The 20,632-nt window shown below is 35.0% G+C and overlaps 1 protein-coding gene across 1 annotated transcript in view; it reads right to left on the bottom strand.

Moving 5' to 3' along the window:
* gabra2a (gamma-aminobutyric acid type A receptor subunit alpha2a) overlaps positions 1-17,450 on the bottom strand; it is a 29,678-nt gene extending 12,228 nt beyond the window's left edge. The window contains exons 1-8 of the mRNA XM_073835096.1: positions 17,184-17,450; positions 16,700-16,784; positions 14,831-14,946; positions 13,817-13,884; positions 3,626-3,846; positions 2,116-2,198; positions 1,877-2,020; positions 1,642-1,794 (exon numbers count right to left, since the gene is read on the bottom strand). Of these exons, the coding sequence (XP_073691197.1) occupies positions 1,642-1,794; positions 1,877-2,020; positions 2,116-2,198; positions 3,626-3,846; positions 13,817-13,884; positions 14,831-14,946; positions 16,700-16,770 (856 nt within the window). The 5' untranslated portion in view covers positions 16,771-16,784; positions 17,184-17,450. The remainder of the gene's footprint in view (positions 1-1,641; positions 1,795-1,876; positions 2,021-2,115; positions 2,199-3,625; positions 3,847-13,816; positions 13,885-14,830; positions 14,947-16,699; positions 16,785-17,183) is intronic.
* Positions 17,451-20,632: the final 3,182 nt, after the last annotated feature.

Here is a 20,632-nt window from a genome sequence, read left to right as displayed (position 1 = left end):
CTCTGTTTTCCTGGTTTTCCGCCCCTCTCGTTTTTTCGTTTTTTCTACGGCGCGAGGACGCGCCTTTCCGGAGGGGGGCGTAATGTTACAGTTCTGTCAGTTTATGTCTTAGTCATGTCATGTATTTGGTTTCTCCCATTGTCTTCCCCCGTTAATCTGTCTGCTTTGGTTTAGTCCTTGTCATCTGTATCACCTGTGTCCCCGTAATTAGTCTGTCTTTATAAGCATGTGTTTGAGTTCTGTCCTTTGTCGGTCCTTTTGTGTGAATAGATGTGTGTGATGATCCTGACTTGTTCCAGTCGAAGATTTATATTAAATATATTGTATTTTGTTATTCCTGTCGTCCGTCTCGTCAACTCCTGCACGCACCCGTGACAGTATAATTTTTTTCAGGTTTCTTCAATGAATTTATCTGAAATAGAAATCTTTTGTAACATTATTAACTTCTTTATCATCACTTTTGATTTTAAAGCATCCCTGCTAAATAAAAGTATTGACTTTTGAATGGTATAGTGTATAATGTTTTTTTATCTAAAATGTTTTAGATAAATGTTGATCTTTGGATCTTTCTTTTTATCAAAGAATCCTGAAACAATTTACTCAACTGTTTTAAATATTGATAATAATAATAAAAAATGTTTTTTGAACAGCAGATCAGCATATTAGAATTATTTCTGAAGGATCATGTGACACTGAAGACTGGAGTAATGATGCTGGAAATTTAGCTTTGATTGCTTTTTTTGCTTTGATTTTTGCTGTATTTTGGATAAATTCTTTAAAAACATTAAAAATCAAATAAAAAAAACATGCAATCTGGTTGAGCCATGTGCTATCTGTGCTGGTATTGCACTGCATCATGCATAATTCAATTTTGCCATTGAGATTTTTAAAAATGCCTTCATGGTAGCATTAACTAATTAAATGATGACCAAATGATCATATAACCAGCATTTTAAAGAGCCAGTTTAGCTGTTTGGATCACAGTGATGAAGTGATGTTGTACAGTCCCAGAAAAGTTTACCAAACACCGGTAGTTTAGTGCATGCCCCCGCAACCGAGCACTGATGCAAGATGTACAACAGTGGTGTGCAAATTGCGTTCAGCAATTCATGAGTGTTTACCTCATTTGCATAATTCCTTTAGTGAATTGGCCACTAAAACAACAAAGCGTGTGAATAAACGACGCTATCAGCGTTTCATTCTTAGCGAATTCCCTCTGCGAGTCTGTGTTTAATTTAAATGTGTCTTTTGGATGCTGGGGCTTCCTCCCACTGAATGAACAAAAATACACACATTTATGCACATAAGTGCATGAACAAATTTTTCACCTAGAAACACGCAGAAATACACACGGAGGCCAGTTTTTCTAGCTGTTTGCCTTTGCTCGCAGCTATTTCAAATTCATCCCTAGAGTTCAGAAGGAAATTGAAACTGCGAAAGAAAATCAAAAATTGTACACATTCTACATCAGCTTTATCCATGACTGCATCTGTAATTTAATCAGAACGACAAAATCAGCATGCTAAATTCATTTCTCATCGAAAATACGTACACAGCCAAGCCAACAAATAAATATGTGGCGTAACTGAATTAAAAGCCTTTCCACATTATATTCTGATTACACTACACATGCTCACCTACCAAAAACTGTGCGTGCGGGGACAGACTCTCGGTTGAGCCAAAAAGAGACTTGGGATAAGATGACGGTCATTATGCAAGGCAGGTATGTCTGGATCACAAAGTACCCAATCTTCCTCTTCAGATGGAAATGGGCAGTCATCACTGTATATTCACCTACACAGCAGAAGAGAGGGAAGAATGGGGGATAAGAACATATGGATCCAGGTCATTTTGTGACTGCTTGCGAATGGCTTACCAGTACTGGACTTGATGGTTTCTTTGCCGACAGTCTGTCCCATTAAGTCATACTGGTTAAGTCTAGATCCATCTGGAGCTACTTCCACCGACAGGGTGGCATTACGTGTCCAAACATACGTCACCTCTGTCAGAGTGTAAGCATCTATAAACAGACACAATATATTTTAATAAAACCCAAAGGGCAGACAGACATTAAGCATCATGGTAATAAATAAAATGATTAGCATTTTTGCTTACAGCTGCCAAATTTAAGTGGGCAGGAATGGAAGTCCATTGGAAAGTCCTCGAGATGCATTGGGCATTCAGCTTGCACTGTCAACCTCAATTACAACCACAAACACAAACACGTTATACAACAGTCACCCCTAAAATGTGTGTTCTTATTAGGGCTGTCAATTTAATTCATTCATTTAGTATGTATAAAAAGGAATTTTCACACCATTACAGCAATTCGTGCTTACCAGTAATTATACACTATTGTTCAAAAAATTTGGGCTCAGTAATTTAATTTTTTTAATAAATAAATATTTTAATTCCCCAAGGATGCATTAAATTGTCAGTAAAGACATTTATAATGTTATAAAAGATTTTTGTTTCAAAAGAATGAGTGATGTCTACTGCAAATTCAAAGAAATAATTTACATTTTAAAATGTATTAAAATAGAAAGTTATTTTAAATTCTAATATTTCACAATATTGTTTTATTGTATTTTTGATCAAATAAATTCAGCTATGATGAGCGTAACAGATGTCTCTCAGAAACATTAAAAAATAGGGCTGTCAAACGATTAATTGCGATTAATTGCATCCAAAAATATAAGTTTGTGAAAATACATATAAAATATATATGTGTGTACTGTGTATATTTATTATGTATATATAAATTCATATATACTGTACATGCATGTATATATTTAATAAAAATGTTAGACATTTATATTTATATATGTTATTTTTTATATTTATATATAAAATATTTACACTGTCGTTCAAAGGTTTGGGATCAGTAAGATTTTTTATTTTTTTTAAGTCTTTTATCCATTCATCTTAAAAAACCTGTGATATTTTTTCAGGATTCTTTGATGAATAAAATGTTAAAAAGAACAGCATTTATTCAAAATGGAAATCTTTTCTAACAAGAAGTCAGTTTAACACATCCTTGCTGAATGGAAGTATTCATTTCTTTCAAAGAAAGAAAGAAAGAAAAACTTTACTGACCGCAAACTTTGACGGTAGTGTACATTGTTACAAAAGATTTCTATTTTAAATAAATGTTGTTCTTTTTAACGTTTTATTCATCAAAGAATCCTGACAAAAGTATCACAGGTTCCAAAAAAATATATGTAGCAGCACAACTGTTTCCAACATTGATAATAAATCAGCATATTAGAATGATTTCTGAAGGATTGTGTGACACTGAAGACTGGAGTAATGGTGCTGAAAATTCAGCTTTGCATCACAGAAATAAGTTCTATTTTAAAATATATTAAAATAGAAAACCACTATTTTAAGTTTAATTTCACAATGTTTTTGTTGATGTAATGACTTTGACTTCTAAAGCCACTTTTTGTAATGTCTATTCAATGATTTACTCATCTGCCTCTATTATGTCTTTAAGTTATCTGGATTTCAGGGGCTTTTCTTAGCAAATGTTGATTCAGTATATATGATTAATTATGAATAGTTTGATGGATTAATCAGCATATCGTAGTTATTTTGATTAATTTATTTGGTGGCTCAGGGGTACCTCATGGTGTACAGCAGAGTGCCGTTCTCCATAATCCGCAGTAGTTTGTTAGGCATGGTCATGTTGTGAGCCACAGATTTCTTGCCGTTGTGAAAGAAAGTGTCTGGAGTCCAGATTTTACTGGCCATCAGGTTGTTGAGACGTAGGATGTTCATTGGCCCGTTAAACTTCAGCCTCTCATCTGTCCATCGCTGACGGAAAAACACATCCACTGTGTATTCCTGAGAACAGAGAGTGACATATCAGGGGCTTTTGGAGATCAGAGTGCAATAGTGCAAGACATTCGTCAGCGCTGATGTGTGCATCTGACAATACCTGACACAGAAAATGTGTTTGCATACAATGTGGGATCCCAAAGTCTAAACCGACTAGTCAAAATGCTGCTGTTATTTAAATTTTATTCTATTTTTCTTTTTCAGTCAGAATTTTTTTAAGATAAGATTTTTGTTTTTTTAAAGAAGTCTCTTCTGTTCTTTGATGAATAGGAAGTTCAAAAGAACAGCATTTATTCGAAATATGCATCTTTTTTTTTTAAAGTAAACTCAAATAGAATAGAAGCTTTTCACTTAAATGGTTATCCTGATAGTATACACTACCAGTCAAAAGTTTTTGAACAGTAAGCATTTTAATGTTTTTAAGTCTCTTCTTCTCACCAAGTCTGCATTTTGAATATATTTTAAAATGTCATTTACTCCTGTGATTTCAAAGCTGAATTTTTAGCATCATTACTCCAGTCACATGATCCTTCAGAAATCATTCTAATATGCTGATTTGATGCTTAAAAACATTTATAATTATTATGCTAAAAAAAACCTGAGTATAATTTTTTCAGGTTTCTTTGATGAACATTTATCTGAAATGAAAATCTTTTGTAGCATTATAAATGTCTTTAACATCACTTTTGATCAATTTAAAGCATCCTTGCTAAATAAAGATATTAATTTCTATAATCCCTAAAGAAATGTATGCTGACTTCAAGCTTTTGAATGGTAAAGTGTATAATGTTACAAAAGCTTTTTATTTTAGATAAATGCTGATCTTTGGATGTTTCGATTCATCGACGTACCCTGAAAAAATGTACTCAACTGTTTTAAGTATTGAGAATAATAATAATAAAAAATGTTTCTTGAACAGCTGATTTCTGAAGGATCATGTGACTGAAGACTGGAGTAATGATGCTGAAAATTTAGCTTTGATCACAGAAATAAATTAAACTTTAAAATATATTCAAATAGAAAACATTTATTTTAAATAGTAAAAATATTTCAAAATTTTACCATTTATGCTGTACTTTGGATAAAATAAATGCAGGCTTGGTGAATGCAAAAAATTTTTTTAAAACCTTTAAAAAACACTAAACTTTTGACTGGTAGTGTATATTTTTAGGATAACCATTTGAGCAAAAAGCTGAGTTTATTTTAAAAAAAAGATTTCTATTTGAAATAAATGCTGTTCTTTCGAACTTTCTATTCATCAAAGAATTCTGAAGAAAGTATCACAGTTTCAAAAAAATATTAGGCAGCAATATTAGTATTTGTTAGTATTGACAAGAATAAGAAATGTTTCTTGTGCAAAAAAATCTGCATATTAGAATGCTGAACAATAAAGAATAATTCAACTAAAAATTTAGCTTTGCCATCACAGGAATAAATTACATTTTAATATATTTGAAATAAATGTTTAATAAATCACATTTCAAATGTATTTAAAAAGAAAACAGTTATTTCAATTGTAATAATATTTCACAATATTACTGTTTTTACTGTATTTTTGATCGAATAAGTACAGCCTTGGTGAGCACAAGAGAAAAAAAAATCTTACCGACACCAAACTTTTGAATAGTAGTGTATATTTTAGGATGTCCTAGTATTTGAGTTGTCCTACTTTTTTGCTTTAACGGCATCTTGTTTATTTCTAGATTTAAATGTGATTTTAAATCTCATATATTCAAAGTCTCAGACTTTGTATGTCACTGTAAATCTTTCAAAGACAGTTAAAAGAAAAGTAGGCTGAACAGGCTCCCTCAGTAAGTGCCAGCAACTTTTCAGTTCACTCAATATGTTCATTGTCTGTGTATAATGTGTGTGTTTCATCTTCCTCTCTATAGTACTAGAAAGTGGCAAAGTGTCAAAAGCGCTTCACATCACTGCATTATATCCCAGTCCTTCGGGCACTGCGCTGCCATGCACCGACCCCCGGGGTGAAGGCGGGCATCCAGTTTCCATGGCAGCACAGAGACAGAAAAACACAATGTTATGTACGTAAGAGAGAATACTTATTCACTCCCACACGCATACAGGAAAGATAATATTGTGTGACAGTACATGCTGTCGCTGGAGCGCCAGGACTCCCCAGCACTCACAGAAGCCATCTGTAATGCTTCATTTCCTTCTCGTTCTTCTATCTATCCTCCATCAGCTTTCACAATGTCACAATCATACTGTAGGAACAAACCGATTATGGGTCCATACTAAGTTAATTCCAGTACCATTATAAGATCTAAAACCTTCATCTCGAACAAACTTTGAGGAAAGCTTGCCTGGTCATTTGATTTTCTCGCTAACGTCTTGCAACATTACCCTCCATTATGCAGGAGTCCCGCAGAACTCCTCAAGCAAATAGACAATACTTGTCACTTTACATTCTGTCATATCATAACCACACGGCCTGAAGGGAGAGGCACAGTAAGACTGATAAAAATAAGCTGCTTTTGTGTTCCTCCATAGTATATGTCTATTTTAAGGCATTATAATCTTCAAAGGAACATGAAATTGTGGAACACTAAAACAAAGACGGATCACTAGATATAATACTAAAGATTTAGTATATCCGTGACCACATCAGCAATAGTTACAGCAATATTATTAATGCTTATATCAGACTTCCTTCTAAAATCGATGTCAGGTAATTCAGTCATCCTGGACATTACATTGTTCTGATGGAAAATTCACTTGTACAATGTAAACTATCTAAAGTTACAACATCAATCATCTTAACTTGTTAACATGATATGTTGCAATCTCCATAGTCCATAATTTATATTTCTACAATACAGGGTCAGAAATAAACTTTTCCATTAAGGAGCAATATTTGCCAGGGACATTTGAGTAGGCAATTTATTAATATAAAAACCATATGTTGTCTTTAATGTCAAATACTTAAAGGTTGTATCAGCGATTTCTAGCCTGAAACATAAAGTGACAATTTCAGCTGACCTTTCATCACGATCCGCTCGCTGCCTGCCCCATAAATTGTCTGTGAAAAAACCGCGTCTCTCTGGTATGCCAAAAAAACCAAGATAGACCGAGATATGCCAAAAAAACAATCGGCACTACCAACCTTTCCACAGATAAACAAACAGTGTTCCAACCAATCAGCGTCAGGGGTTTGGTGTTGTGGACTTTCGCTCCGCCTCCCTCACATCCCTGCACCAGTAGGAAAGTCCACAACACCAACCCCCTGACGCTGATTGGTTGGAACACTGTTTGTTTATGTGTGGAAAGGTTGGTAGCACCGATTGTTTTTTTTGCCATATCTCGGACCCTAAGCTGACCACAAAGACGTGTTTTTTTTTACAGTCGATTTATGGGGCAGGCAGCGAGCGGATCGTGAAGAAAGGTCAGCTGAAATTGACACTTTATGTTTTAGGCTAGAAATCGCTGATACAACCTTTAAATGAAGCCAATTACTTTAATATTTTAAACTGTTGTCAATAACAATAGACTGTTTAAAATTCTAATTATACATGAGTCAAAGATGAAAAAGGGTTGAAGCATAAAAACAATAAGTGTAATACATTTTTTAATTGTTGTTTTTCAAAAAAAAAAAATTAAAAAGTTTTCTGTTTAATTTAATTGCATTTTTGTTTTTGTTTTTCTGAGCAAAAAATAAATATCATACATTTTTCTCTAATTTACAGAAGACACCCACTAAAATGTCATTCAGGCATATTTACAACAAAAATCAATTTATGACATTAAAAGATGAATTACTTTCACCCCAAATACTAATTAGTTGTAATCCTACATTTTTAAAATTTGCCACTATAGGTTTACTCAAAATAAAATTTAATATGCTCCGATATTCTTTTTATATATATATATATATATATGTGTGTGTACATGTCAGAATAAGCATGTTGTTTGAATTCTTACATAAATATTGTGTAACACTGAATGACAATGTAACATTATTTCGACATTTTATTCTCCAAAAACTTATTTGAAACCTTAAAAGTAACACTTTACTTACATTTAATGTGCTTTCTATGGACATAAAATCACTTCTGTAAATTTCTTTTGTCGTGGACATCTTAACATCTTTAACCCAAAAAACAGGAACTCAAATTTCTCAAATTTTAGTAGATTTGCAGACAATATTTAATATAAATAGAGCTTTATATTGGTAATATAGTTCAGTCATTTTTATTTTCTCATGGTTTTTCATTGATTTTCTCGTGACAACATACAAAGTCCCTAAAATAAAAAAAAATTAAATGAATAAATAAATACAGACTTTTACATGCACACAAGAAACATTTTTGTGCCCTAGAGAAACTATTCACATGCACATAAATTATTACCTCTAATATCAAGGCCTAATGTCAAATTTAACACATCCTCTGTGGCAGCGCAGAGACTATAAAACAAAATAGGCTGATGACATAGAATTTGCCAAGTTCAAGGGTCTATAAAAAAGACTGATACTGTAAAAAGAGTGTTTAAAAGTGTTTTCGTTAGGGCAGTATGCCATATTTCAAGGCCTTAGGTCTCTTTTACGCATACCTTGTGGAGGCCAAGAAACCACACTGCAAAATAGACTGATGGCACAATAGGTGGCTCAGTGTGCATTGTCCAATATGCTAAGTTTAATGGTTTCTCATGCATAAATAAAAGTCTGTATATTTTTTTTATTTTTGCAAAGATCCTTGAGGCTATGTAACATGGTGCTAAGAATATTGTGAGAAGAAACTCATTTATAATGAGTTATAATTATAAATGCTGTTATAACCTGCATAAATGCATATTTGACAGTCACTAAAGAATTACTATCTGTTGTATAATACATTTATTTGTATTTCATTCTATTATAAAAAAAACTAAATAGGGGCAACACAAAACATTTCTTGTCCGGAAACACAAATATTTTTCCATACTCTGCTTTCTTTTTTCCATACTTTTCCAGACCTGGAAGGAACCCTGTACAATACCATTCCAAAATTTGGGGTCAGTAAGTTTTTTTGTTGTTGTTGTTGTTGAAAGAAATTAATACTTTCATTCAGCAATGACACATTCCATTCATCAAAAGTGATGGTAAATACATTTATAATGTTACAAAAGATTTCTATTTTGAAGTAATGCTGTTCTTTTGAGCTTTATATTTAGCGAAGAATCCTGAAAAAATGTACCATGGTTTCCATAAAAAATATTAAGCAACACAGCTGTTTTCAACATTATAATAAGCAGCAAATTCATTAGCAGCAAATCAGTATATTAAAATGATTTCTAAAGTATCATGTGACACTGAAAACTGGAGCAATGATGCTGTTCAGCTTTGCATCACAGGAATAAATTACATTTTTTTAAAATAATAAAATATGTTGAAGGCATAGTTCACCCAAAAATAAAAATGCACCCTCATGTTGTTCTAAACCCGTAAGACTTTCGTTCATTTTCAGAACATAAATTAAGATATTTTTGATGAAATCTAATAGCTTTCTGACCCTGTAAAGTTCATAATTTTATGAAGCTATGAGAATACTTTTTGTGTGCAAAGAAAACCAAAATAATGACTTTATTCAACAATTTCTTCTTTTCCGTGTCAGTCTTCGCTGCACGTTCACAAGAATACCATGACGTATGTGTGTGCATTCCTCTGCTTGTAAACAAGGTGCAGCGCATCCGGGTTTTACGTCGGAAGAACCACACACATACGTTAATATAATACTTTCATGAACGTGCGGCAAAGACTAAAACAGGAGAGAAGAAACTGTTGAATTAAGTTATTTTTGTTTTCTTTGCAGACAAAAAATATTCTTGTAGCTTTATAACTTTACGGTTGAACCACTCATATCACATGGACTATTTTAATGATGTCTTTACAACCTTTCTGGGGCCAGCTGCATAAAAGGTTTAGACCTAGTCTTAAAGGTTAGTCATCTTTTTTTTTTTTATATATGGTAACATGGAAATGCTGATTAGTCTAAGCTGAATCCAGAAACTGATTACCCCTTGGCTAACTACTAGTTGGTGAAACTAGTTCTAAAGACACTGTCTTAGGGCACTTTGTTTCAGAACCTGGCGTGTTTCCCCCCTTAGCTCGGTTCGTTTGGGCATAAGTGAACACGGCAATCGCACTCGAATCCGTGCCAATCCCTGTTTCGGAACAAAGCATCGATCTACAGGTGTGAAAGCACCCATACAGTCCCCATGAGTGTGGTCCAAAACAACAACACAATTTGCATTTACAAGATATGAGCATTCAAAACTTACAGTCTCGTCACTCGCCAATATGAATCAACAATTTTGACGACATCACGCTGCACTTCAGCTTCTCATCAAATGTTCTGTCCAATCAAATGCTCTCTAGAATCCGTAGCATCCCGCCCACTACACTATAAATGGAATTGAAGCTGCGGCTGAGATCGATCACTTGTTCACGGTTTTAAGTGTTTTCTGTATGATGAATGGCATGTAGTGCACAATGTAGGGGATAGGGAACGATTCAGACAGTGTAAATTTGCTTTCCATTGGGGCAAATGAGGTCTGGTTTCACGTTGTGTCACGCGAACCGCAGCAGCATGCATAGTCTCCTCTGGACTTTGGCTCCGGTCCAGAGATGCAATCAAACGGAGCAGATCATATGTGCGATCAGCATGTATTAAACTACACAGCCTCAGCATGATTATGATTACTATTTTGTTTTATTAAGAGTTTCATATTGAATCTACGAGGTAATCTATTAGACTGTGGCTGTCATAAACTGTCAAATGCAGCTTTACTAAGCTCAATGGCTCTGGCCTGAGCAGATATAAATGGAACGCTATTGGCTGTTTTAAAAAGTGGGCCGGGCTGCACGATATGTCCCACCCCGTTTTCCTGTTTCAGTTAAAATTATGTCACCACATAGAATAACGCTGCGCGTTTCAAGGCACTTCAGTAGACCTTTAAAAGGATTAGTTCACTTTCAGAACAAAAATTTACAAATAATGTACTCACCCCCTTGTCATCCAAGATGTTCATGTCTTTATTTCTTCAGTCGTAAAGAAAATACATTTTTTGAGGAAAACATTTCAGGATTTCTCTCCATATAATGGAAGTGTATGGTGCCCTCAAGTATGAACTTCCAAAATGCAGTTTAAATGCAGCTTCAAAGGGCTCTAAACAATCCCAGCCAAGGAAGAAGGGTCTTATCTAGCAAAACAATTGGTTATTTTCGGTTATTTATATACCTTTTAAACTCAAACGCTCGTCTTGTCTCGTCTCTGTGATGCACATGCATAGTCTGTGTGTAAATGTCAAAGACACAAATTTTTACAAAGTTGTGTATATTTGTGTTTCTTTTATAAATTCATATAAATTTGAGTTTAATTGTTGTTTAGAATACTTGACCAAATGTATAAATGTGACATTTAAGGTCAAAGCAGACAATGTGCACCCTTGAAATGTTACGGGTTCTTTAAGAGAGTTACTATTGAGGCGAAACAGATCACATGTTTAAGTTGAGTGGAGTGCGGGACCATTGCATTATGGGTCAAACTAACATGGTGGCAGAGAGAAGCTAATGATTCAGAGACGGAGAAAGAGTTCATTAAATCTGCATGGTCTAAGAGGGCGCACACGGTAATTCATGTTTAAGTCTGTTACATCTTGTGTATAGTGTTGTTTTATGTAAGTTTATGTAAACTATGTTATGTGTAAAGACTGATGTTAGTGGATTCAGATATGTCGCACATGTTCGTATGCATATCAGTGGACATTTAAAGAGGGACTGTGAAAAGAAACGCATATTTTGAATGTTTATATGCTTTATTTCTTGTAGTTTTCACGGTGTCTGCTGAAAAGAGAGAGCGAGAGAAACAAATAAACAGCGAAAGACATCAGTATGAAGCGTGGCTATCTTTTATTTAGACCAGTGCAGCTACACTGTGTAATCAGGGTCAATACATTTAGGGTATGGCGAAAAACTCCCATCTTGCTGTTTTACCTTTTTTTGTTAAGGGTGTTTGATCATCTTTGTATGTTTTCCTTGTAAACACTGGGTTGGTACTTCTGCAGTGATGTAGGACAATTTTGAAGTTGGGGAAGAAAAGGAGATGGGAGTTTTTCGACCTACCCTAACTGCATCGCAGAGACAAGACAGGCATTTGAGGTTAAAAAGTATATAAATTGTTTCAGTTTGTTTCTAAAATAACCGATCGTTTCGCTAGATAAGACGATAAGACCCTTATTCCTTGGCTGGGATCGTTTATAGCTTTTTGAAGCTGCATTTAAACTGCATTTTGGAAGTTCAAACTTGGGGGCACCATACATATCAATTATAGGGAGATAAAATGAAATGTTTTCCTCAAAAACATAATTTCTTTACGACTGAGGAAAGAAAGACATGAACATCTTGGATGACAAGGGGGTAAGTACATTATCTGTACTTTTTTGTTCTGAAAGTGAGCTAATCCTTTAACATAGAGGCTAGGTTTATGCAACTGGCTCCTGATCTTCGAACATGGTAGTTCTCTTGCTGTCTATGCAGGGTCAGAAAGCTCTTGGATTTCATCAAAAATATCTTAATGTGTTCTGAAGCAGTGTTGTTTTCGTCAACGATGACGATGACAAAATCATTTCGTTGACGCCACTTTTTTTCATGACGATAACGAGACGATGACGAGATAAAAATGGCTCGTTGATGACTAAAACATGACGAGATGTGTGTGAGTTTTCGTTGACGAGACGAGAATAGACGAAAATGTTAGTGGGTGGTCCGTCAGACGTTTGCATGCCAATTAAAACCTAAAAAGTATCTGCCGCTATGGCAAGCCGTTTTAGCATTCTATTCTTGTTTGGTTACGCCAACCACCTGGCGTGCAGCGCACAACGTGCTCAACACGTCACATTGTTGTCACTCAGACAGACAGACGATTAACCATGATGGCGGCAGTTTGCACACAGGGTGGTCGCAAACGGCGAGAGGACCTATGGGTGTATTTCAAATATATGTCTTTTATGTCTAAAACCATTCCTTCATTATTGTAATTATTGGTGAAAATAGTCGATCCGGAAGCTCACATTGTGTTGAACTACAGATCTGCTATTTTCACAACTTATAAGTGACACTACCCAACAGCAAAATACTTACTGACCTACATTAACTTGTTAAAAGACTACTTTTTCCCCTTTTTTGACTAAAACTAGACTAAAACCTTTTTGACTTTTCGTCGACTAAAATTGGACTAAAACTATCACATATAGAAGTGACTAAAATTTGACTAAAACTAATAAGCATTTTAGTCCAAAAGACTAAGACTAAGACTAAATCTAAGATGGTTGTCAAAAACAACACTGTTCTGAACATTAACATAGGTCTTACAGGTTTGGAATGACATGAGGGTGAGTGATTAATGACAGTATAAAATAATGCAAATCTCTCTAGAGTCTGACAGGTTGTTCATCACAGGTTACTACAGTGATGACTGGAGAACTGGAGATACATTGCAGATTCAAGCAATGCACACAGTTAAATCATGATTTCCCAGGGGCACCCAGAAAAAAAAAACATGACAGAAATACCAAGTGTAATGTTCGTCCTGACATAATATGGTCTTTACAAACAGAGATTTTTCTACTACAGGATAGTGAGAGTGTTCAGTGGGGTTTAGAAAACACACCACTGGCCAGTAAAAGACGATAAATAATAAATGAATAAATGAAAAATCCCTTTTCTTCCATTTTTTCTCCATTCTAAATATTTGAGAGCAGACAGTGTGAAGTGGGTAAAAAAGAAGTACTGAGAAAAGCTTTTAGCCAGCAGCAGGTACCAAATGCTATGAATAGACAACAGATGGAAAACAAGGATTGAGGGAAATGTGGCATAAAAGGAGAAAATGTGATAACCAACAGGAAAATCTCAAATATGTTAGATCAACTTGCACTATACAGTACACAAATCATTCGATGTGAGAAAAAGAATGTCTCTTACCATGTCTGTATCTGAAACTGGTCCAAAACTGGTCACGTAGATATCAGTCTTCACCTCCGTCACTCGATCTAGCAAAAGAAAACTCCAAATTATAATGTTATCAACCAGCAACTCAATCTACCTTGCTATATGTGCTATATTCAGAGTTGTGAATGACTTTAATTTCAGCCTGTTCCTCACATAAAATGAGGAGGCTTCATAACACTCAGAATATAGCAGATGAGTCATGTGTACTTTTATGATGGTGTTTTTTGAAGCTTGATAAATCACCACTTTCCTGAATAGAAAAAAAAGAAGCCCAGATATTCTGCCTCAGGTCTCCTTTGTGTTTCACAGATGAAGGGAAACTAATTTCGGGTTCAAATGACATAGAGGTGAAAAAAAGATGACAATTTCTTCATATCTGAGTGCACTATTACTTTAGCTTATCTTTAGTGGAACCATGGCAACACTTCATTATGGCTCTTAGCTCGACCGCATGTCCACTGACTCCTGTGTATGCGTTTTGTGTTTAGTCTGTGAATCTCAAAAAGGAAACGCTCACAAGAAATCTATTTGCCTCATGGTGGGCCTTGCTTGATCCATGATGTCTTTTATGTTGCCAAGCTCAGAGCTTGCAAATAATAGCAAGGGCCACATAAATATATATTAACACTGACACTGACAGGGTTTGTTGATTGTTAAGTGGAAATGAGACCATTGGCTTTGTTTTCCTCTCCTTCAGTCAGGCGTGGCTTGAAATTTCTCAGGTCATCAACACCTTGGTATAATTAGTTTATCAGTGCAAAAATCAGGTCAGAGTGAAAATGCACATGAACAATGAGTCACTTAAATGTTTTACACATAATTTTACTGAATCCAGTCATTCGGTTTTGTTTTCTTGCTTTGCTATTTATGGAATTCCTAAACAGAAACAACACAGTCACAGTAATTTTACTTATTATAGTACATCATTAGGTGCTGTAATACCAACTTTGGGAAATGAGGCACTAGTTCTCTCATAGATGTTCTTACCTCCGAGACCAGGTCTCAGCCTGTTGTCGTAGCCATCAAGCAGTCGATCCAAAATCCGTGTGAAGAGGGTAATGTTGTTTTTAAAGGCATCTGAGCCGGACACATCCGAATCTGAACTGCACAAGATACATCTGGCATCTCAAAATCTGTTATATAAACATACTTATACACAGTTGCATGCAGAGAAAGCTGTTCTCTACACACCTTGTCTAGTAAAGTTATGAGAGGACAACCATCTGGCAAAGGCACAAACATGACAGCTGTACCAAAACACCTGAGACTCCATCTTAGCAAACTTGTCTCCAAACGGCCAATCTACTAACGATTCCCTCTAGGTGTGTGCATATTAGTTAATTAGCTAGCTTTTTTATAGTAAGTATTCATTTTGTGACCGTAAGTGTGTGTCAAAATATGTGACTTTGTTATAATTTAGTTAGCAACTGACTAGCATTAGAGGAATGTTAAGTATAAATGAAGGTCAATCATGAATATTTTAATGTCAGTTTCCACAGAAAAGAATTCCATTAAAATAATATGATTAAAAAAACCTGAATTCTTCGTTAAAACATCAGGATTAGCATAAGACACAACGCTAATGGTGGTAGTGTGCAGAAATATTTTACTCATATTTCTGTTGAAGCATGTTTTTTAACTCTTACATAAAATTGTATAGGTATTATTTTATATGTAACATTGTCTAATTACCATTCTTGCTGCAGGACTAAGCAGATAACTGTCTAGTCATTCATCGACAATGTAATATTTGTACCGTTGCACACCTGGCATCAGCTAAAGACAGCAGAAAGTTTGTGTTTAGACTGATTTTCTGGCTGAATTTCACCTTTGGATATTATGAATATATTTAAACAACAGGTAGGAGATGAGTTTATAAAGCAATAAGCCCTGTGAAGCCGTGGTTTACAGTGAATTTATAACAGCTAAGGGATGTTATTAGGCACAACACACGACGCAAGGCTTCACAGGGCTTATTGCTTTTATAAAATGGTTAAATCATATACGTAGTTAGGTTTCACAAAATAAAGGTTTCAGGCAATAAGATCATGATCTGGTGTTTTCTGTGCCTCAGATTACAGCATTTCAATAGATTTGTAGTGAATTACTGTCATAAGAATAACAATAATATAAATTTGTTATTATTCTTATATTCTAATTTGTTTGGCTTCTAAAACACCAGTGTGAATGTAATTTAGACTGAGACAGTATACCACAAATAAAAAGAGGGTTGAGTTCCCTTTAAAGTTCAAGTACAAGTCAATTCACTGACTGTTTTCTGACTTAAGTTTTCTTAAGAACATGGGTTAGAGCTCTTAATTTTGAACTCTCAAAGCGCCTTAGATAGAAGTTTTTTAAAATATCATAATAAATATAGTATAGTGGACTTCATGTTGAGATATTATCATATTGTAAGATTTTGATATTGTTACATGCCTACCTAAAAATAAAAATTCCATCAATATTTACTCACCCTCATGTCTTTCCAAATCTGAATGACTGACGTTCTTTTGTGGAAGATTTTTTTGAGAAATGTTGGTAATGTTGGTGTTTGTGACCATTGGTTTCCACTGAATGGACATAAAACAAAACATAAAAGACATTTCTCCAAATATATTTTGTGTTCCACAGAAGAAAGAAAGTCATACAAATTTGGGGAGCAGATGCTCACTGATTCATTTTTAGGTTATGTGATATTTGCCTCACAGTAGGCTATTCATTTTGTCTGCTTTAAGTACTTTAAGTATACTGTTTATTTTCGGCAGCATTGTAAATGACTAGGCTTTACCTTGAAAATCTCAGTGAAACAGAACAAAATCGTGCTCCCTTGAGAAAAAGTCTTTTTGTTTTGCTTACCATGCACGCCATAAAGCCAGCAGAAACATGTGGACTAGAAATCCATGCGAATGACCCCATCGCCGATTCATTGTTGAGTTATTCCCTGCCAAAGAAGTTATTTCAGTCTTCAAGTTAGTCTTAAAAATTATTTATATGAGAATGAATCAAGGCAAAACTTCCAAAAAAACATTTAAATCCGCTTGTAAGCGTTTTGCGTTTGGGCACACGCATCTCCAGAGCGCGCACTAATGTCACTGAGCTGGAGTCAGACAGCGAGGCTTTGTGTTTCAAAAGTTTTACATTTTAAAACTGTTGCAAATATAACAACCAGACCTACAGTGTCTTTACATTTTAAATTAGTTCAGTTAAAACTATTCAAACAAAAGAAGAATCATGTGTGAAACTGTCGCTGTCTATTCGGTTAAGTTGGATGTTGAACATTTTCACAGCCTTAAAAAAACAGATTAATAATTTACAAAAATGTAAAAACACAACAAATTACCTTCGTTTCACCAAAGCGAAGCTCCTTTTGAGACAAAGATATAAGAAAAGTTGTGTCCCTCAAGCTCACGCTTCCAGAAGTGTCTCATCCGTAGATACACGGAAACTCCCAGGGCGCGCGCAAATGCATATAGACCGGCGCGGTGAGCGTAGTGATAGGTGAGGTATGCCTTTTTCTATGAATCTTTACGGAAACAATCCAAAGGCGTCCCCTGATCGCCAGGACACACAATCCGTCTGTATAGCCCGAGCAGCTCATCTGAGGGCTGAAGCGGCTTGTATGAAATCCATATAGGCGTGAGCCCGGAGAGCTTCAAGTAGCCAAAAGACGCAAGAGGGGACACCGGGTCCTAGAGCGAGCACAGCTCACATTTATGCCCGCAGGAGAGCGCATGGATATGGACTACTCAGCAATTCCACCTGTTGTGTTAAATAAGCAATATTTTATTTAGTAATAGCCAAAAATGCAACTCTGTCATCTTTTTTCACCCTCGTGTCGTTCCAAACTGTGTGACTTTGTGAAAAAATAAATGAAGGTCTCCATATTTATTTTGTCCATCCAAAGGAAGACACTGGTCACCAAAATGGTTGCCAATATTATTCAAAATATCTTTAGCATATAGTATTTCTTATAGATGTTCAAAGGTTAGCTGTCTGTAAGCTCACCAAGCTCTTTTAATATACTTTAAAATGTCATTTATTTCTGTGATGGCAAAGCTGAATTTTCAGCATCATTACTCCAGTCTTCAGTGTCACATGATCCTTCAGAAACTATACTAATATAGTGTTTTCACAACGTGTCAATCATTACTGAATATAAACAATGCCACTGAATTGAACTCGCAAATTTTGCTGATTATTGCTGCTGAAATTGTCAATTATTGTTATGTTTGACTACTATAGACTGCCAAAAGTTTTAACAAATCAAAGAGAAAAGTGCAAAAAAACTGTCTGAGGAACAAAAGGTGTTTGTGGTTGGCCAAACTAAACCAGGATTTCCAGGGCAACAATCTTGACAACATTTGTGTTTGTTCTTATCATTTCCTGTCAGGTAGGTTAAATGTTAGGCTAATATCTTAATTAATACTGTTCATATGTATCTTTACCACCACCGTTAGTTTGTCAAAATATTGTGCCCTTTCCTGCTTACAGTCCTTCTCTATATGATTTAGCAGCTTCCACACTTTTTTCCATGGTTTAGACAGCATAAATTAGCAGAACAACGTATTCAGTAGAACATTAACCGTGCAATCCATGCTGTTGTTTACATCTGAGTATCTCCAATATGGCCACGCATCTGGGTAACTGACCAAACCGTGACGCAAGTGCAAAACCTCTATATGCTAAACCGTGATACTTTTTATTTCAGAATTCTTTGTTGAATAGAAAGCTCAAAAGAACAGCATTTATTTGAAATACATATATTTTTTTAACATTATATATGTATTAACTGTTATTTTTTATTCAATTTCATTCAATTTAATGTGTACTTTATATATGTTCAAGTAATCACAATCTAACATCAGCTGTACCATATTAAATATTTATCTTATTTTTCCCGTAAGAGTGGGCAGGGCCATTTGTAAATTTTATGGGTTTAGCTTTCAGTCTCACTTGCATCCAGCTATTTTTGCTGCTTGATATTGCAAATTGGTGTCTTACCATATTATTTTAATGTACTTAATTATGAACACACTCTTTTGTAGTGCAAACAGTTTTACAGCTTACTGCATGTTGTAAATTACTTCACTTCTGAAGATAAGGTTCTTGCGTCCATCATTTAGTCTTATAAACTATAAAGTAAAAAACGTTCTATCAAAGCAGTTTACAGTGTAGACAGGTGCACAACCAAATGAGCATTTCTAGTGTATGAAAACTCCTTTAAAGGTACACATTAAACACACATTAAAGGTATTAACATAATATAGAAAAATGTACATATTTTTACTTGTTTACAAACATAAACAGCTTTATTTAGCATTCAATTGTCTGTTGCCATGGATAATACTTCAGGAAGGAACTATTACAAGCTTATTTAGTTGACATTTGTTGACATTTTCTGACATATAAAATTCATGGCCAGAGATCCAGACAAGCTCTGCTGGCAGAATGTACAGAAAGCTAAAACACAGACAGGGAACATAAGCAATATGTCAGGACCCAAACAGATCAAATACATATATACAACATACTTAAACATCTACGTGTCTGCAGACAAGCACACACTCACATTCAGCTCACACACACATACATTGTGTCAAAGTCTCTCTAGATAAACACTGACTTCTGAAAGAAAGATAACATGCCTTTTTTATTGCCATATTGTTTAGACTCAGTCTTTTCCTAAAGTTCACAAAACTATCCTCTATCTTCTGGTATTGCCAGTTTAGGATGGATGTATCAACAGGTTTCCTGTGTGGTGGTGCTGTAGCCCAGTAGTCTATTGACTTACACTGTGCTCTTTGGTTTAATATTTACTCACATCATGCCAGATGTACGAGTTTGTTTCTTCATCGAAACTGATTTGGAGAAATTTAGCATTTTGCCACTTGCTCACCAATGGATCTTCTGCAGTGAATGAGTGTCATCAGAATGAGAGTCCAACAGCTCATAAAGACATTACAACAATCCACAACCCAAATCCAGTCTATCAATTAATGTATTATAAAGTGAAAGCACAATGTTGGTTTAAAATGATCAAATTCTGAAACCAAAGAATAGACGACATACAATGGTGGCCAAAATTATTAGAGCAGTAGTATTTTCATCAGCTAAAAATGTTTTTAAGTCAGTTATTTCTATCTTTTGCTGTAGTGTGTCAGTAGAAAATATCAGTTTACATTTCCAAACATTCATTTAGCCTTTAATTGTAATAATCCAGTGAGGTTTTTGTTTGCACAAGGAGTCTGACAACAGCCAGTGTTCCACAGAGATCTGATCTCATCATCATCCAGTCTGTCTGGAATGACATGAAGAAACAGAACAAACTGAGACAGACTGAATCCAGAAGAACTGTGTGGCAACATCTCCAAGATGCTTCAAGAAACCTACCTGCAAAGCTACCTGAAAAACTATGGGCAAGTGCACCTAGGGCAAAACCTGCTTTAAACACAAAGGATGGTCACATCAAATGTTGATTTAATTTAGTTAATAGAAAAAGGAAAATCTGTTTATGATATTATTTTTGACAGCATCCTCATTTTAAAACATTTTTGCACAAGTGCCTAAACTTTTAACAATACTGTAGCTTTGCAAGTAGGTTTCATGAAGCATCCAGAATCTTCTGGATTTAGTCTGTCTCAGTTTGTTCTGTTTCTTCATGTCATTCCAGTCAGACTGATGATGATGATGAGATCAGATCTCTGTGTGGAGCACTGGCTGGTGTCAGACTCCTTAAATTTTACTGGATTATTACAATTAATGGTAGAATGAATGTTTGGAAATGTAAAC

The sequence above is a fragment of the Garra rufa genome, chromosome 2, assembly GCF_049309525.1.
Source record: "Garra rufa chromosome 2, GarRuf1.0, whole genome shotgun sequence".
NCBI classification, from domain to species: Eukaryota; Metazoa; Chordata; class Actinopteri; order Cypriniformes; family Cyprinidae; genus Garra; species Garra rufa.
The sequence above is the reverse complement of the archived record's forward strand: the minus strand, read 5'-3'. Positions and strand labels throughout refer to the sequence as shown.